This window comes from Larus michahellis, chromosome 7 (assembly GCF_964199755.1).
Source record: "Larus michahellis chromosome 7, bLarMic1.1, whole genome shotgun sequence".
In the NCBI taxonomy this organism is placed as follows: domain Eukaryota; kingdom Metazoa; phylum Chordata; class Aves; order Charadriiformes; family Laridae; genus Larus; species Larus michahellis.
In genome coordinates this window covers 2,508,134-2,524,568 of record NC_133902.1, presented here as the reverse complement: position 1 = coordinate 2,524,568, position 16,435 = coordinate 2,508,134, and the positions used below count along the sequence as shown (strand labels likewise).

Genomic DNA, 16,435 nt, shown 5'->3' with positions numbered 1-16,435 from the left:
GTGTTTGGCTGGTGCATGCACAACACTGTAGACAATCAGCAAAACTGATGCCGTTCAGCAGGTTTAGCCTGGTTTATAACGCACTGCCGTGGAGGAGGCCTCTCTTTGGGCAGCCCCTCCATTTGCGCCAACGTGGGTGGGCAGACGCGGCTCTGGTGCAGGGAAGCCTCTCCACCTCCATCTGTCACACCTGAAGGGAAATGCGTGGCCCTTCCAAGCAGCCTAACCCTGCCACATGGCAGCGGAAAGCGGCCGGGGGTCGACGGGGCCTTCCCAGCTCGGCGCGGCCAGCCAGGCCTCGCCTGATGTGTCCCATGGGAAGGCCGGCAGTAACCCAGCCTGGGGGGGGCTTCCAGCCATAGCTCACACCTCTCCCGCGGATATGTTTTCCTTCTGGAAAGGTAAATAATAATAATAATAATAATTAAAAATTTTAAACAGGATGGAGGAAAAAAAAACACGAAACACCGCCCGCCCGTCTCCATGGTAACGGGGGGCGCCGCAGCGCCTCGCGTTGCCACCGCAACGGTCCAGGCCTTCCGGCGGCGGCCGGAAGCGGGGCGGTGCGAGGCGGCAGCATGGCGGCGGAGTGGGAGCGCCAGCCGGCCGCCGCCGTCCTCACGCTGCTGCTGTCGCTCGGTGCCTCCGCCCTCGGGCTGCTGCGGGTAGCCCCCGCCGCCTCCCTGCGGCCCGCCGCCCTGAGTGCGGGGGAAGGTGAGCGGGGGCCGCCGGGGCGGAGCAGCAGTTGGCCCCGTGTCCCCCCTCGCCCTATTCCGGGCCTTCCCCTTTGCTTCCCTCCTCTCCCGGCCTTCCCCATGTCCTGTCCTGAACCCCATGGTCGTGTCCCGTCCCCCCCTCCCCATCTGAGCCCCCGTTTCCTGGTGCTTCTCAAGTCTTTCACCGAGCCTGCTGCTGCCTCCGTGGCCAGCCAGTCTGGGCCTTCCCCGTGACCCGCACTGTGCGCCTTGCTCCCCCCTCTCTAGGCGCTTCCCCTGGCCTGCACCGAGCCTGCGGGCCATCCATCTCAGCCCCCCTATATCAAGCTGCACCCCCCTCGACTGGCATCTGAAAGAGGGTAGATTTAGGTTAGGTATTGGGAAGAAATTCTTTACTCTGAGGGTGGTGAGATACTGGCCCAGGTTGCCCAGAGAAATTATGGATGCCCCATCCTTGAACCCTGGAGGTGTTCAAGGACAAGTTGGATGGGACTTTGAGCAACCTGGTGTAGTGGGAGGTGTCCCTGCCCAGTGCAGGGGGGTTGGAACTGGATGGTCTTTAAGGTCCCTTCCAACTGAAACCATTCTATGATCTCTGGCCCTTGACACTATGCAGAGTGGGGGTATGCCGCTAGGCGCTTGGGGGATTTGCTTTCCTCAGTCCCTGTGGTGTTCCCAGAATGATTTTTATCACACTTTTAATTCCCATGTTCCTGCTCACCCCCATGCAGTGATTTCTTTTAACAGCACAGTGCTGTGATCTGATGGGTGAATTCCACCATCTCCTCGCATGTCCGCAGGCAGGCAGGCAGGTTGCGCGGTTGTACTCTCAATGGCTATTTTGCTGACTATGGGACTGAGGTTGATGGGAGGGAGGTGGAGAACTCTTTGCCTCAGTCCTCACTGAGTGCCCAGGAGAACGGCCAACCAGAGGGCCTGGGAGCACTTCTGAGGGCTGATAACCTCCGGGCATTTTTTTGTGAGAAAAATCAGCCTTCTAGCAATTTAAGAAGTGTTCATCTTTTGAGCAAAATCATAGTTACCGTAAAAGTCATTTTTAGGTCTCTTGCCTTCTCTTTTAACAAGACTGAAATTTACTACAGATACTGTTGCTTTTTTCCAGGCAGCTTCCCAGGAAGCAGCCAGAGTCAGTCCATATGTCTGCGATACCCAAGATAGCACTTGTTTCAACTCAATTTGGTTATTTACGCCTGGTTTTAAAGGCCTCAAGTTTCTTCTCTTCTACACCAGGATAGAAATGAAAACTATTAATTAATCCTGTAGGCTCACTCTCCTTCTGCTCAAGCATGTTAAGCATGTTGTTGTAGTGGTTTAAAACGAATCTATTGCTGCCTCTGCCTTTCTGACATGCTGGTGTGCTCAGTTCACAGGTTGATTACCTACATCTTTGTCTACGAAGACCTGATATCCTTGACCTGCGGTGCCATTATCATTTGGTATTTTGCTGGCAGCTTTGAGAAGAACGTTGGCACTGCGAAGTACTGCTTTCTCACCATCACGTTTGCCATCCTCTCTGCCTTCCTGTACCTCTTGCTCAGGCCCGTTGTCTCAAGGGTGTCGGCAGTGGAAGATGCCAAAGGATTCATGCCTGTAGCTTTTGCTACGCTGGGTGTCTCCACCACCCGCTCACAGATGAAGAGTACTCTGTTTTTTGGTGTTAGAGTTCCAGTGGTGCTGGTGCCGTGGTTTATGCTCTGCATAGCGTGGGTTATCCCCCACTCTTCTCTCTTGAGTAACCTGTGTGGGCTCCTAGTTGGGGAAGCCTGTATCCTTTCCGGGTGCAAAGCCCTGAACCAGAGTGGGATTGCTGGTTCACGAGGGGGATGGTGTGCGGCGGTTCTCACTGCCAAGACGTACCAACTTTACGGTGTCTCCTGGGCTCTTCCTCTGCATTAAACTCTCAGTGGCTTTGCTGATCCTCATCACATTCAGTTCTCCATTTGTTTTTCACCTCGCGTTTCCGCTTCCCCCGTGGCTTTAGTGCAGGTGGAGGACATGCGGCTGAGAAGGGTGATGGTCTGTGAAGATGGCGCTGGGTAGAACTGGGAGAATTCTCCAGGGAAAGTGGTTTGTGGCCAGCGGGGGATTGTGTGTGGCTGTGTTAGAAATGAGTGAGTTTTGTCCGCATTCCTCCTTAACATGCTGCTGACTTCAGATGGTCTTGGCTACTGTTTCTGCTTGGATTTTCCGGAGTCGGTGGGCTCTAAGCTGGACCGAGTGTTCCCTTTCAGTCTGCTAAAGAGGATACCAGGGCTGAAATATATCCCAGGGTCTTTAGCAGAGAGAAGAGCCTTCGAAAGCAGCAAGTAAGTACAGGAGTTCCTGTGAAAGATCTTATGATACAGGGAAATTTGGAGACATTAAGTTGCCTTTAAAAGCTGTATTTTGCTTGTCATGTTCATATCCTGGGTGTTAAGGGGAACATACTGACCCATTAATGTTACACTGGTGACATTACTGTGACTAATACGTTGTCACGCATTAACTCAACCAGGTCTTTCAGTGAAAGCTAAATCGAGGAGGAAGACCTCTCATTTGCTGCAAGGGCAGTGAGTACACACGCGAAGGTATTGCAGCTGGGCTGCCATGAAGGCTAAGTTGTGAAGTTCTGCTGTAACATGAAGACTTCTGGTGTTTGTTCCTGGCTGTATTGCTCCCTGGGGCGTGATCTTTATCTTTCTTTGCCCCATCTTGCCTCCCAGGAATGCTGTGAAGTGAGTCATGGCCTAATGTATGTAGGAGCGAAGCATTATAAATTAAAGATGTCACTTATGAAGTTCAATATAGACCTTTCAGTGCATGATTTCGGTGTCAAGACAAGATTGCTTTATTGAAAAGAAACCTTGGAGCCTGTGGCTGACATTCAGGAATGGTTTTGGGTTTGTGTATATTACAAGCCATGAGAACTCACTTGTATTCTAAAAAACTTGGAAATGTAAGTCAAATTTTCCCCTGTTCTAAAATGTTGTTTCAGTTTCACAGATGATTTTCTATTAAGGGTTAAATTCTATGTATTTTTTAAGCCATCAGCTCACTTAAAAGCGTTCTTTGAAGTGGAAGCATTCCCAAGTGTTTGCATCTGCCATCATCCATGGGGAAACCATAAAAGAAACCCTTGCCTGCAGCAGGAGCGTACCCCAGATCTATTAGGGCACTCAAACGTGTGAGGGCTTGCAGGGGAGGCCAGGCAGATCCAGCAGCATTTGTGTTTTTACTCTCTTCCTTCTGTGCAAGTGCTGCTTTTGGGAGGAGGGACTGTCTTGCTGCGTGCTGAGCCGTATGTCTGCGTCAGTCTAATGCTTCTGCGAATAACTTGTGCACAGCCTCTCAGCTCTGTGTCTAAACCTGCTTTCTTTAGGTGAGATGACATAAATAGACTGTTCTGGCTCAAAGATATTTACATAAACATTTGACTATCAATCTGGGCGTGGGAAGGTGTTTCTAGGATGTTTCCATTTTTGCTGCTAAATTTGCATGTCTCTGTGTCTTGTTCTATATGTGCTCCTGGGACTTAATTTTTATTATTTTGATTCTTATTCCCAAGTAAGAGTTCCTGATGGTTTGGGTTTGTTTTTTTTTTCAAATTTTCATAAGGCTTCAGGCATCCACTTGCCACCAGACAGAAGACATTTCTAGGAGGTCCAGGCTTTGACATCATGTTTGTGTCCACAAATGAAAAAAACCCCCAAAACCAAACCCACACCCCACATAAAAAAAAAAATTTAAAAAAAAAATCCAAGCCTGAAAACCCCAATATGAGCCTATTATTGCTGGGAATCTGCTGGTCATGGTCTTCATGAATATTGTCTTGATTCTCAGCACTCGTCGTAGCGTTGTGCGTGGGCTGAGCAGTACTCCTGAAGTCCCAGAGGCTTTGGCTTCTAGGCAGATTGCCACTCTCTTGATACGTTTCAGGGGGATGAGTCATGCCTTCTGTTGGCAAAGGCTGTTTCTAGACCTTGCTTCTGAATGATTAATTTTATTTGTAACTCTCTCCTCCTTCCCTTTTTGCTCTATACCCCGGGCTCTTACTCACACCAAAGGCCTTTATGGTTTCTTGATAAATAACACTTGGCAGCTGTGACTTCTCCTGATTAATAACTTAGCAGATGTGTCATTCAGTGGAAGGCAGGGAGGATGCGTACGGAAATCTTAAAGCACATTGCAGTTTGGCTTGCATATTCCTTGCACAAAGAGACTCAGGGCCAAGAGCCACGCTCGTTCAGTGGGTGTGGAACTGGCGTGGGTTGGGAGTGGGAACATCTATCCTGGGAAGCCAGTAAACCTATTTTACTCAACTGCTGCTTATAATGAGAGCTGCTTTTGTTGTAGCGCATCTCTCTGATGGATTGCAGTGACCTTTCTGAGCACTGGTCAGGAGGAAATTACCCCCAGGGCACTTCCAGCACTAATTAGGCAATGCCAGTTCTGAACATAGTGTAACCTTCTGTTTTCTTCCTGCCCAGGATTAACACTGTGCCTGGCGCCTACCCCACCCAAAGCTACTACCGCGCTTCGCCTCCGGCTCTTCCTGCTTTCCAGATGCAGCACCCCAGTGCTCAGAGCCAGGGGTTTCAACACAGCTGCGCTGCGGGATGCGGCCATGGTCTGGGACACGAGGGATGTCAGCACAGCCATGCTGCGGGACACAGCCTCCCTTCTTCCCCCTGCCAAGCCAGAGGTGCCTTCGGAGAGTGTTACGTGCAAGCCCACGCTGGAGCCTCGCCTGGACAGTGCTGCCGGCTGGGCAAGTTCTCTCCCCCGCAGCGCGTCTGCCCGACTGATCCACAGACACCTGCAGACGTGGGCCCCCTGGCTGGGGTTCAGCAAGCATCGGGGTATCCAGCAGCCACAGTGGCTCCTGTTTCAGCTGAATTTTCAAGAATCCAGGTGTACTGATCCTCCAGAAAGCAGCAGAACTCTCATACTGTGGCAGGACCATTGGGTGACGCTCACGCAGCAGTGCATTGCTGGTGTCTTCGCTGTCTCTGGGGTGACTAGCAGAATGGGTTGTTAACTCCAGCGTGGGCCGTTTCCCTGCTCCCTGGCACAGGCTACTTTAATTATATTTCCTTTTTTTTTTTTTTTTAACTTTTTGATATTGCTGGGGGCAGGGGACTGAATCACATCTGTGCGCTTCACATCCTTTTGGAGTCTTTTTTCGTTGCTGTATTTAGCAGATGCTTTTCCACACTACCCCTGGAGTTACAGTGCATCAGCTCCCTGACTCAAGCTAGGAACCTAATTGTCAAAACACTGGACTAATCTGGGTTTTAATTAAGCTGCAGCAATAAGGACATGTCCCATCTACGCTGAGGCTCTTAGCCTCCTATCGTGTTTAGAGGGGTGATGTAGCTAGGACCCAAAAGAGGTTGAAATCATGGAAGCCTCAGTTTATAACTTAATATTTGAGTGGAAAAGGACAGATGTCTGTTCTATTACTGACTTCTCCACTAAGAGTGCACCTTGAAGTGGACTTGTTAAACCAGGGCTGGGGCAAGAGGACAGAATACAGAACACCCTTTTCTGCCCCCCAAAACACAGCTCTAAAATGCTGAAGGTCCTTCTTAGCTGTAGTCTGTGCGTGCAGCAACACGTTGCCTTCATTTTCCGATAGCGCTGCACGCGCTCAGCCTGTGTTGCCAGCACTTGTCGATAAGGCAGCCTCAAATGCACGCAAAGGAGTGAAAGACTCTTCAATAAGGGATTTTGGCCATTTGTGGAGCAAATGTATATAAATCCAAGGAGCTGGGAGGGACCATAATGGTGGGTTGGAAGAATTAACTGGAATGTAGCAATTCCATTGGGGGTGTTCACACTGCTCAGCTTTAGATGTCTCACCCACCGATATTAGCACAATCTCTCTCTGTTTTCTTCAGAGCTGGTGGAAAGGTGTGTGGGAGAGGGGCATTTTCAGCAAGGGCTTTGGAGCAGGATGCAGTGTTTGGTGCCTGTGGCCGTAACGAAGGAGTTTGGTTGAGTTGGAGGGACTCAAGCTTTATTTCCAGCTGTGTAGCTGCTTTAGTGTTCCATGCGCAGGAGGAATCTGCTGTCTCTGTGTCTGTAAATCAGCCAGGATCTCAACTATTGCCCTTGATTCTTTGCTTAGAGTTTTGTTGTGCTCCAAAAAAAAAAAAAAAAAAAAAAAAAAGTGCTACATGAAGCACGAAGTGCCATCACTGCTCTTGGAAGTGTTCTTGCAGTGCCTAGCGTGTCCCCCAGAAACCGTGATGGCCTCGGGGCCCTTCCATGCTATCAGCGAGCCGGGGTCATAGGCAGCACTGGCAGCCGCATGCTCCAAGGCATGTACGTGCCTCTCTTTTTCCCCTCTTCAGTGTCTGAAGAAGCCCCGTGTTGCTGTACAGCCGCTTTCTTCTCCAGCAGCCCTTCTGGGATGATGGCCACAGTTAGGTGTGGCCTCGCAGGGGCTTGCTGTGGGGGATCGCCGAAGCCAATGCTGAGGACTTAGACCTCAGATGCACATTAGTAAGAAGCTCTGCTCGCAAAGGTGGGCACCCCTGGGCAGGGGCTTTCTGCAGGAGGATGCAGCAATTTGGGAACCAGCCTGGAGCTGGTGGCCGGCTCTGTCTCATCCCTGATCGTTTCACTCCTCCATGGGATCACAAATGGACTTGACTTCATGGTTTTCTGTTTTTCCTCCTGACAGCAATTCCATTGTTACATGTTTCGTGGGGAGCAATAATGGGATAAGGTGCTTGTTTGGAACTTGAAAAGCATGCTTTTAATACCAGGAAAGAAATGCTAGAGATAACATTGAAATGTGAATACTCCACTCTCGTTAGTGCCTTGATTTTTGTCCTTGTGAGATCCTCGCCTGTAAACCTAGGAATTTTATAACTATTTTTTCCAGAAATGTGCAGCAGGGTGATGAGGACTGGTAGCAATCGCAGATGTCGTATATCTTCAAATTGTAAGCTTGAAATACAATCTGAAAGACAAACTACTACGTCTCCAGCTTTGCTTTCAAGTGGGGAGCTGGAGCGTGCCCCTCCAGGCGCTGGCGACTGCCGGGCAGGCTGCGGGTGTCTGATGGGTGCTCGCTGCCTGTCTGCCTGGTGACAAAGGACGCGCACCGGGGATGAGCAGTACTGCACGTTGGAAAACGCTCTTGGGGCTGGAAACCGGTTATTTCTCCTTTCCAATTCTTATCAGTTGATCTGGTAAGAGATTCACTCTCCCTGCAGAGCTGTCAAAGGAGTGGCGTGTTTCCAGTGAGTAGTTTCACGACTTTACGGTGGTAAAGGAAGCCCTGGCTTGTAAGAGTCACCGTAGCATCACTGCCGGCAGCGAGAAGAGCCCCAATCCTGGCTGGTGCGGGGAACAGAGAGCAAAGCTCCTTCCAGGAGGGAAGGTGGGTCCCTTGGTCCTGGCAGCGGGGAGACATGTCCATGTGCGAGGGACCAGGACCAGCCATTAACGTCTCCGTGCTTGGACAAGGCAACTGCCACAGCCTTGCAGGTGAGCCCCGGGGGATGGGATGGGCACAAACCCACAGTCTGGGGCTTTTTTCCTTCTGCTCGCAGCTCTGTCGTGAGCTTCCTGGTGAACCTGGCAGGTCACTTGTCTCTGTGATCTCTATGGCTCCCACCACGTCCCTGGGGCTGCTCCAAGTCCAGCTGCGCGACTGCCCTGGTGCCTGCCTGTCACTTGAAATGTGTCGTTCTTGTGTTCAGCGGCCTTCAGATGGATGTTTGGAAAGATAAAGATGATTTCTAGCAAGGTCTGTTTCCTGCCTTTCCCGAGGGCAGCCATTTCGCAGTGAAATGCTGTTGTATAAACCAGCCGAGGACTTTCTGCTTCTCCAGCAGCGGGGTCTAAGCAAGTGCCAGTTCCCCAGGGCTGGTGCCAAACTTTGGAAGTCTTCACCTGGGGAAGGGAAATTGCTGGGAGAGAGGAAAGGGGTCAGGGTGAGAGATTTGCAAACGTGTCTAAGGCTGAAAAGAAGAATGAAATTCGTAAGAGAGGGAGGTAAAAATCATCAGCTCATTGGGCTTTGGCATTTGCCTAAGCTCACAGGCACTGATCGCACGTTGCAGTACCAGGTCATCTCCTTGGAGGGGAGACAGAGAATTACAGTTTCTAAAGCAAAAAGGGGAGAAGAAAAAAAAAATGAAAAAAAAAAATTAATAAACCCCTAGTTCAGCCTGGGATGGCTGCCCATGGGGAGCCTGCCGTCCCTGAAGGTTTGTTATTTTGTGTTTTTTGGCGCATTCCCAGTAAAGCTGCCGCTTCTTTGAAGGTCAGGATTGCTTCTGCTCTGGAGGCAGAGTGGATGCTCAGTGACGCCAGAAAGCCCTTTTTTTTTCCCAGGGGTGGTCACTGCGGAGTGATGAGATTCTGTGGAGAAGCGCTGGGAGCTGAGCTGGCCGTTCCCCTGTGCTCAGGGCAGGGGTCCTGCTGGGACACCCCAGTCCTGCTGCGGGATGGATGCTCCAGGAGCGTCCAGCTCCTTCCCCTCCCCTCTTCCACCGCCGCTGTGCTGTGAGATAACAGGAGTCAGGGGTACACGGGGACACAGAACCAACGCTGAGCTACATCACCACCACAGCTGGGGACAAGGGGGGGTCTCACGGCATGGGGAGCCCCGGCAGGAGACACTGATGTCGGAAGAAAAATGGGTCTGTATTCACTTTCCTGTTCCTCGTTCGTTTGTGGTAAATCACACGCATACAGACGGTTATCCGGCATTGGGGGCCAGGTTAGCTGGGCCAGGGCACTGCAGAAGGCAGCCACCGTGGCTGTCCCACTGTGTCCCGGCTTGTTTGCCAGCACCATGGAGGCTCCACGGCCAGAAGTTCAGGGGGATGGAGAACTGGAGAGGAGTGAGCTCCTGCCCGTGCTGGGGATGGAGGAGAGCCCGAGAGGGGTGAGCTCCTGCCCGTGCTGGGGATGGAGGAGAGCCCGAGAAGGGTGAGCTCCTGCCCGTGCTGGGGATGGAGGAGAGCCCGAGAGGGGTGAGCTCCTGCCCGTGCTGGGGATGGAGGAGAGCTGGAGAGGGGTGAGCTCCTGCCCGTGCTGGGGATGGAGGAGAGCCCGAGAAGGGTGAGCTCCTGCCCGTGCTGGGGATGGAGGAGAGCTGGAGAGGGGTGAGCTTGCACACGCCCTGTGGCGAGTGGGAGAAATACGTGTGGAGGCAAATCCCCAACCCAACAGGTCCCTCTGGGCTGGCCAGGCTCGGCTTCCCAGTCCTCCGGGGGCGTTTGGGCTGTGTGTGATGAAAGCCCAGCCCCATCCCTGCCAGGAACAGAATGGGATGGGCTGTGCTGTAGTGCCTGTCCCCGCTCCAGGCACACGAGGGGCCCCGTGACCCCAAACCACGGACCAGCTCTGTCCTGCTGTCCCCTCAGGGCCGGTGCGGGTGCATCCCCAACGCTGACATCTTTAACCCGCGGCCATTCACCCCGCGGGGGATGGTCACGGACCAGAGTCACCCTGGGGAGCTCCAGCTGGGTCAATCCCGGAGCTGATGCAGGTGGCAGCCATGTCCGGATGGCCCCGCATCCCCGAGCCCTCTGCTGGAATGCCATCATGAGAGGGGGTGTCCCTGCAGCCCCAGGCATCGCTGCCCCAGAGCTGGTGCTTTTTGGGTCCGTGCCCCCTCCTCGCACCCCTCCTGTCCCCGCAGGTGCCGACCAGCTCTGCCAGGGCAGACTTTGCCCCTTCCCCCGGGGTTTTATTGACTCTGGGTGAGCATCGACACAGCGATAGCGGCAGGACCGTGACCTGCCATGTGCCAGCGCCTGGCCAGGGGTGACCCCACGCCAGGGGGTGGCTGCGGGCTGCTGTGCGGGGGTCGGGGCAGGCTGTGCTCCGGGCCGGGCTTAGTGGGGCCGGGATGTGGCTCCACCAAATAAACAGGAGAGGGGAAAGCACCTAAAATAAGAGGCGAGGGGAGAGCATCGATCCCCCTGCCAGTGAGAGTAGGGTCTGGGGGTCCGGCTTGCAAAACCTCTCCTGCTGGGATGGCAGGGGACGGTTCCGGAGCTGCTCGTGCAACTCTCATCTGGGAGAAAGGCCTCCCCAAAACACCCCAAAATCGCCCCATTTTTGGTTAAGTCAGGAGTGTTGGCTTGCTGTGCTGTGAGCCAGCCGGGCGGGGCAGCCCCTCGTTCCCCGGCGGGGTGGCGGTGACCGGCTGCGGGGTGCCAGCCCTCCCCCCGCGGGCCCTGACCCCCACCGTGACCTTTGACCCCAGCCCCTTCCCCAGTGCCGCCTGTCCCTTTAAGACACCGGGCGCGGTGGGGCTGTACCAACTGCGCCGCCGCGGGGGGGGGGAGGGAGGAGCTCCTCCAGCGGGCGCGCTCGCAGCCCATTGGCGGGCGGCGGGGGCGGAGCGTGCCTGTGTCCTTCCTCCCCCCCGCGCGTGTGCCCGCGTGGTGCGACCCGCTCTACGTGCCGGCCTCGCCGGGGCTGCGGGGCGCCAGCGGCGGACGGGCCCGGGCGGTGGGTGCCGGGACCGCCGCGCCCTCGTGCTGCGGCCTGGGGGGCCGGAGACCGGGGACCGCGGGCGGGTTCCGGGTCCCTGCGTGGGTCCCTTGTGGCTGAGGGGGGTCGGGGGTCCCCTGTGGCTGCGGGGAGGCCGGGCCTGGGTGTCCCCTGTGGCTGAGGAGATGTCGGGCCTGGGGTTCCCCTGTGGCTGAGGGAGGTCCGGGTGTCCCCTGTGGCTGAGGAGATGTCGGGCCTGGGGTTCTCCTGTGGCTGAGGGAGTTCCGAGGGTCCCCTGTGGCTGAGGGGAGGCCGGGCCTGGAGTTCCCCTGTGGCTGAGGGAGGTCCGGGTGTCCCCTGTGGCTGAGGGGAGGCCGGGCCTGGGGTTCCCCTGTGGCTGAGGGGGGTTGGGGGTCCCGTGGTGTTGAGGGGAGACCGGGCCTGGGGGTTCTTCGTGGCTGAGAGGGTGGGAGGGAGCTGTGGCTAAGGGGAGGTTGGGCCTGCGGGTCTCCTGTGGCTGAGGTGAGTCCCTGTGGCTGAGGGCAGGCCGGGCCTGGAGTTCCACTGTGGCTGAGGGGGTCCGGGGGTCTCCTGCGGCAGAGGGCGACTGGGCTCCGACACCCGGGTCCTCTGTGATGGAGAGGGGAGGGCTTTTATCCCCTGGTGGGGGCGGTGGAGGGAATGGGATGAGTGGCCCCCGTGTTATGTGGGGGGGACTGCTGTGACTGGGCCACCTGTTATTGGGGGGACTGGGATGACTAGGGTCCCCTGTATAGGGGGGGACTGATATGAGCGGTCCGTTTGTTATTTAGGGGAAGGCTGATGTGACTGGACCCCCTGTTATTTGGCAGGAACTGGGATGACCAGAGCCCCCTGTTATTGGGGTGTGTGATGTGACTGGGCCCCTTGTTATCTGAGTGGTGAGGGGGTGCCCCTACCATGCCTGGCATGGGGGCAGGGGGCTTGCCGGCACCCAGGTGCCAGGATCCCCGCCGTGGGGCTGAGGGAGGGGGCAGGAGCCAGCGATTGGGGCCTCCTGGCAGGTCCTGGGCTGGCAGCCTGGGAGAGGGGTGCTCGGGGTGATGTCCACCCTGCCTCGCTTCTGCAGCAGGCTGAAGGGTTGCTGGTATTTATCTCGTCCCAGGCTGTTGCTGGTTAAAAGCCTTCAACGAACTTCTTTTTCTGACCCTTCTCTGCAGAAAGTTATTCCCAGCATCTCACTGACACCTCTGCTGCCCTCGGGACTGGCTTGCTCTTGTTCTGCCTATTTCTCTTTATAAACTCTTGTATTATTGGAAGACTGTCTTTTCCTGATGGAATTGCTTTGGAGAGTGAAGTTATCCCCTTAGGGAATGTGCTTGTTGAAGGAAATAGTGGAAAACCCCGTGTTTGGGAATATTAAAGCTGGAGGGGATGAAGACACCTAGATCGCAGTATTGGGAGTTAGTCATCAATGTGGAATTGATTCTTAGGAAGTCATCGTATTTACAGGAGTAAGCACAGCTGGTGCAGCTTGGAGTATGATCTGCAAGTGTTAGACCATGGGTTAGCTTGTGTTAGCTTTCAGAGCGTGAAAAGAAATAGTAATGTTTGGTGGAATGCATATAGAGAAGAGGGATCACTGAGGTTTTCTGCCTAATCTCAATGAGTTTGGAAAACTGAAATGGGTTTGTACTTCTACAGCTCTTTTTAAAAAGCAGAAACGTATATCCAATTGAGAAGCTGCAAAAGTACAAGGAAAGATTAGGTCTCAGACTCTAAATTCTGAAAGTGTTGGTGGGGACATCCCTTCTTCCCTAGGGCTTTTTATTTTGTGTGGACCGTAGCGAGGAGCTGAGGGCTTTAATTTTGTGGTGGTGTTGTTATTCAGCAGAGCTGTGCTTAGTGGGGTGCACTGATACACGCATCCTTTTGCTAGATAGAAGGGAATGTGATTTCTTCCAGGATTTCTGTAGTTCTCCAAGAAATCCTGATGGGCTGTTGTGCACATGCAAAGCAAACTTGCAGATTAATCTGCTGCAGGTGAGGAAATTGGTGTTTTGTTGGGAAAGGGCTGGTGAGCCAGGCCACTCCTGGAGAACCTGATGTTGTCCTGGTACAGCTCTTGGTTTTCTTTCAGATGCACCTTGTGCTAGTTGATTGCTCTGAAACGGGGTGTTGCATGGCACAAAGCATCTGGATTTGGAGAGTCCTCTGTGTTGTATGTGGACGTGATGGTGTACAAGAACTATATTTGCAAAACACTGTCCCATAAAGCAGGGAGGATACCAGTGCCACAGGGGCAAAAACCACCTGACACAACTGAGCATTGTCTCTTAATCTTCTAGTGTAAAAGCCTTGGAGAGTAAGGTGAAGAGTGGGCAGGAAGGAGGCGGTAGTGTCACACAGCTGGCTTAACCGTCTGTTAATTAGTCCTGTTCTAATTGTGACAGAGTAAACCTTTTACTTTGTCATCACTTTGGAGTTGCCTCCTGTTCAGTCAATAATCTCTGGGGTGGTGCCCTCTGGGTAGCCAGGGTTGAGCAAGTAAGTGCCTTCTGCAACTTTTATTTTGTTTCTTCCAAAGCAGCTGGAGGAGCTCAACGGGGCCATACAACCAAAACTTCTTGTCTTGAGGGAGGCTTTCCCTGCTGCTCGCTGCCCTTCGTGCTGGAGCTCACAGACCCCGTCACCGTTTGCTTGCCGAGCCATTGGTGCAAGGTAATCTCTTTCTTTTAAGCATTGCAGGTTGTGGAGCATCTGTGGGTGCAGCTGGGTTTGGGGAGGGCGACTGGCAGCAAGAGCTGGGAACGATGGTTTCTTTACCCCATTCATCCACAGCAAAAATGGCATATGGAACCTTGTCCAAACTGAAATCTCATTTGATCTTTACTCTCTCCTTTGGCTGTTGCCATGCAGCCAAGATAATGTGTTTACTCAGTCCTGAAGGACTGGGGAAAAGGCTTCCCTGCTCAGGTCTCTGCTCCTGCCATCTCCTCCCCATCCCTTTCCTCTGCTATAACAGAAAGCCACCCGACCCTTACCTCTGCTGACACTGGACTTTGTTCTGTTTCCTGACGTGGGCTCTTCTACCTCTAAAAACACAATTCGTAGAACTTGCATAAATTGCTTTCCCAATGTGATCATTTGATCCGAGCGGTGAGACTGCTTTATACACGCTATTGTTGAGAGTGAGTCATGAGCCCTGTAGTGACAGGTGCGCCTCTGCCAAGATTGTTTTTTATGGAGTTTGAAATTTCATATATCAGAACAAATAATTACAGGCTGCTCATAATCTCTTGCTGCTTCTCCCCAAGTAAACATTCAAGTCAGTTGTGTGCTGCTGATGGCTCATGAAATCCATAAAGAGTGAAAGAGGAGAGCTTGTATCTCTGGTGGCTTCTCTAGGTCCACAAGTCCAAACAGTGACTGTTTGACCTATGGTGGCAGATTATTGTAGTATTATTGCTTTTAGTTATCAGCCACTTCTGGGCCTCCAGTTACTCCTTCGCAAGGAGTAAAGTAGAATTATTGGCGAATTTTCCTTTCTGTTCTTGCTGTATGGAGTAGGAGATGGGGAGATTCAGAGTTAAAGATGGGGTTGGATTTTTCTCCTTGGAAAATCTGTCTCTGGCAGTGCATGTGGAAGTCTTCTGGGAAGGTTTAGTAACCAGCTTAGGGAGTTGGTAGGTCTTTGTGGCACTGCCAAGTACTCTGGATCTTGCTGCGTGGTTGCTTGTGAAATGCATCTATTGACTTGCTTTCACGGGTCATCGCTAGCATCTCTGGGTTCTAGCTAACTCCAAGCTTTGGAGGAGCAAGCTGATAAAATGCCTGCAAGGATTGTGCAAGCCCTGGTTGTGTAACAGGGCTGTATGCATAACTGCTTGAAGCAAGAGGAGCAGCTCATGTTACAAAGGGAAACAAAAATCCTGTGTCAAGTATCTTCTGTTTATGTTGCCCATACTGGTGTGGAGTTGGAGAGCTGCAGTTTTTGCAACTCAGGGTCAGCCTTTCTGCCTGCGACCCCACTTACTCCCTGCCTCATTTGTCTGTTGTCCTGTGGCCCTTTTCGGCACGGGGGCATCTGCCTTGGGTACGGAGCTGATATTCTGCGATCTGTGAGTGCGAGTGGTTGTGTGTGATTGCAGAGGACTGGGCTGGGTAGCTGCCTGTATTTCACAAGTGTTCAAAAAAAGTGAAATACAGCTCAGATTGCCTTACCCATAGCGGGCAGGGAGGTTCATAGGGTGACTGCACACACTTCTAAAAGGGGAGCCAGATGGGAAGCCTGGGTCTGGGACCTGGAGGACAGTTCTCTTGCTGTGATGTAACGACTCTGCAGTAACACCTCCGTCCCTTACAGCTATGTAGGAGACGGGCAAGTAATGACTGAAATGGTTCCACATCTTCAGAGGAAAACTACCTTATAATACAAAATGTCCCCGTTCCACATAAATAATGCTTTTTTTAAACAAATAAATCCCCAAAATATACTGTTCTGCTCTGAGGTCTTTACCGTTTTTAAACCTTTGCATCCCTGTGATGTTCTTCCAGTTGTTAGTTTCAAAGGAAATCTCCCAAATGAGAACAACGTTAGAGGATCTTGCTGTCCAAAATCTTCCTGGTGGAAGAGGTCAAAGTCTGTGGCTACCAACCCTGTTTGTAGCATTCATCTCCCTGTAATGGCTGCAGGCAAAATCACAGTTTGTCACCCAAACCCTTGACAAACAGGGTGAGCATATGGCCAATTTGGAGAAGGACAGTTTTCACTGAACTTTCAGCTGTGGCAGCATTGGGTACAACACTTGCAGAAGAGGCTGCTGAAAAAAAAATAATACCATATTCCCCTCTTGATCTTAAAAAAACATCTTCAGCAGGACCTGAACCATGCAAAATACATGCCTGAATGGGTTGTTCCTGAGATTTTTCAGCATAGCCCTCTGAGCAGTTGGTTTAACTGAGCAGTGCCCATGGTAGTTGGCAAAAGGATGGTCTAAAACTCCTTCAGTCTTGTTCCAACTCCCAAATGTCGGTGGTGTTGAGCCTCCTGTTCTTGTTTCGAACAATGCCTGATGCACGATTTTGTCCCTCGCTGGGAAGGAAGGCTGGGGAACAGTATTAATTAGCAGGGGCTTCAGTTTACCTGCTGTTCTCGGGTTTTGTTTATCCTGTAATCCTCAACAATTGTTTTTCTGTGCTGGCTTGTGTTAATCTGCGTGAAGGAAGGTGTTCAGGTGCCTAAGCCAGTGAGGTGCCCCACATCCTTGTTC

General features: G+C 52.6%; 2 protein-coding genes across 4 annotated transcripts in view; both read left to right on the top strand.

Annotated features, from left to right (window-relative positions):
• Nucleotides 1-551: 551 nt before the first annotated feature.
• RHBDD2 (rhomboid domain containing 2) lies at nt 552-7,700 on the top strand. Of its 2 annotated transcripts, none has more exons than XM_074595807.1 (4): nt 552-714; nt 2,101-2,502; nt 2,893-3,043; nt 5,204-7,700. In XM_074595807.1, the coding sequence occupies exons 1-4, from the start codon at nt 579-581 to the stop codon at nt 5,634-5,636; spliced, it is 1,122 nt and encodes a 373-aa protein (XP_074451908.1). In that variant the 5' UTR covers nt 552-578; the 3' UTR covers nt 5,637-7,700. The 2 variants fall into 2 exon arrangements, with proteins under 2 accessions (XP_074451908.1, XP_074451907.1); XM_074595806.1 differs by lacking the exon at nt 5,204-7,700 and adding an exon at nt 3,232-3,517 and having other exon boundaries at nt 554-714.
• A 3,407-nt stretch (nt 7,701-11,107) lies between these two features.
• The window catches only part of POR (cytochrome p450 oxidoreductase), a 31,184-nt gene continuing 25,856 nt past the window's right edge, over nt 11,108-16,435 (top strand). Inside the window, exons 1-2 of one of the 2 annotated variants that reach the window (XM_074593452.1) lie at nt 11,108-11,201; nt 13,753-13,883. The gene's annotated coding sequence lies outside the window, so the exon portion shown is untranslated. Of the gene's footprint in view, nt 11,202-11,945; nt 12,068-13,752; nt 13,884-16,435 lie in introns of those variants that run through there. The other variant, XM_074593453.1, reaches the window with a different exon arrangement.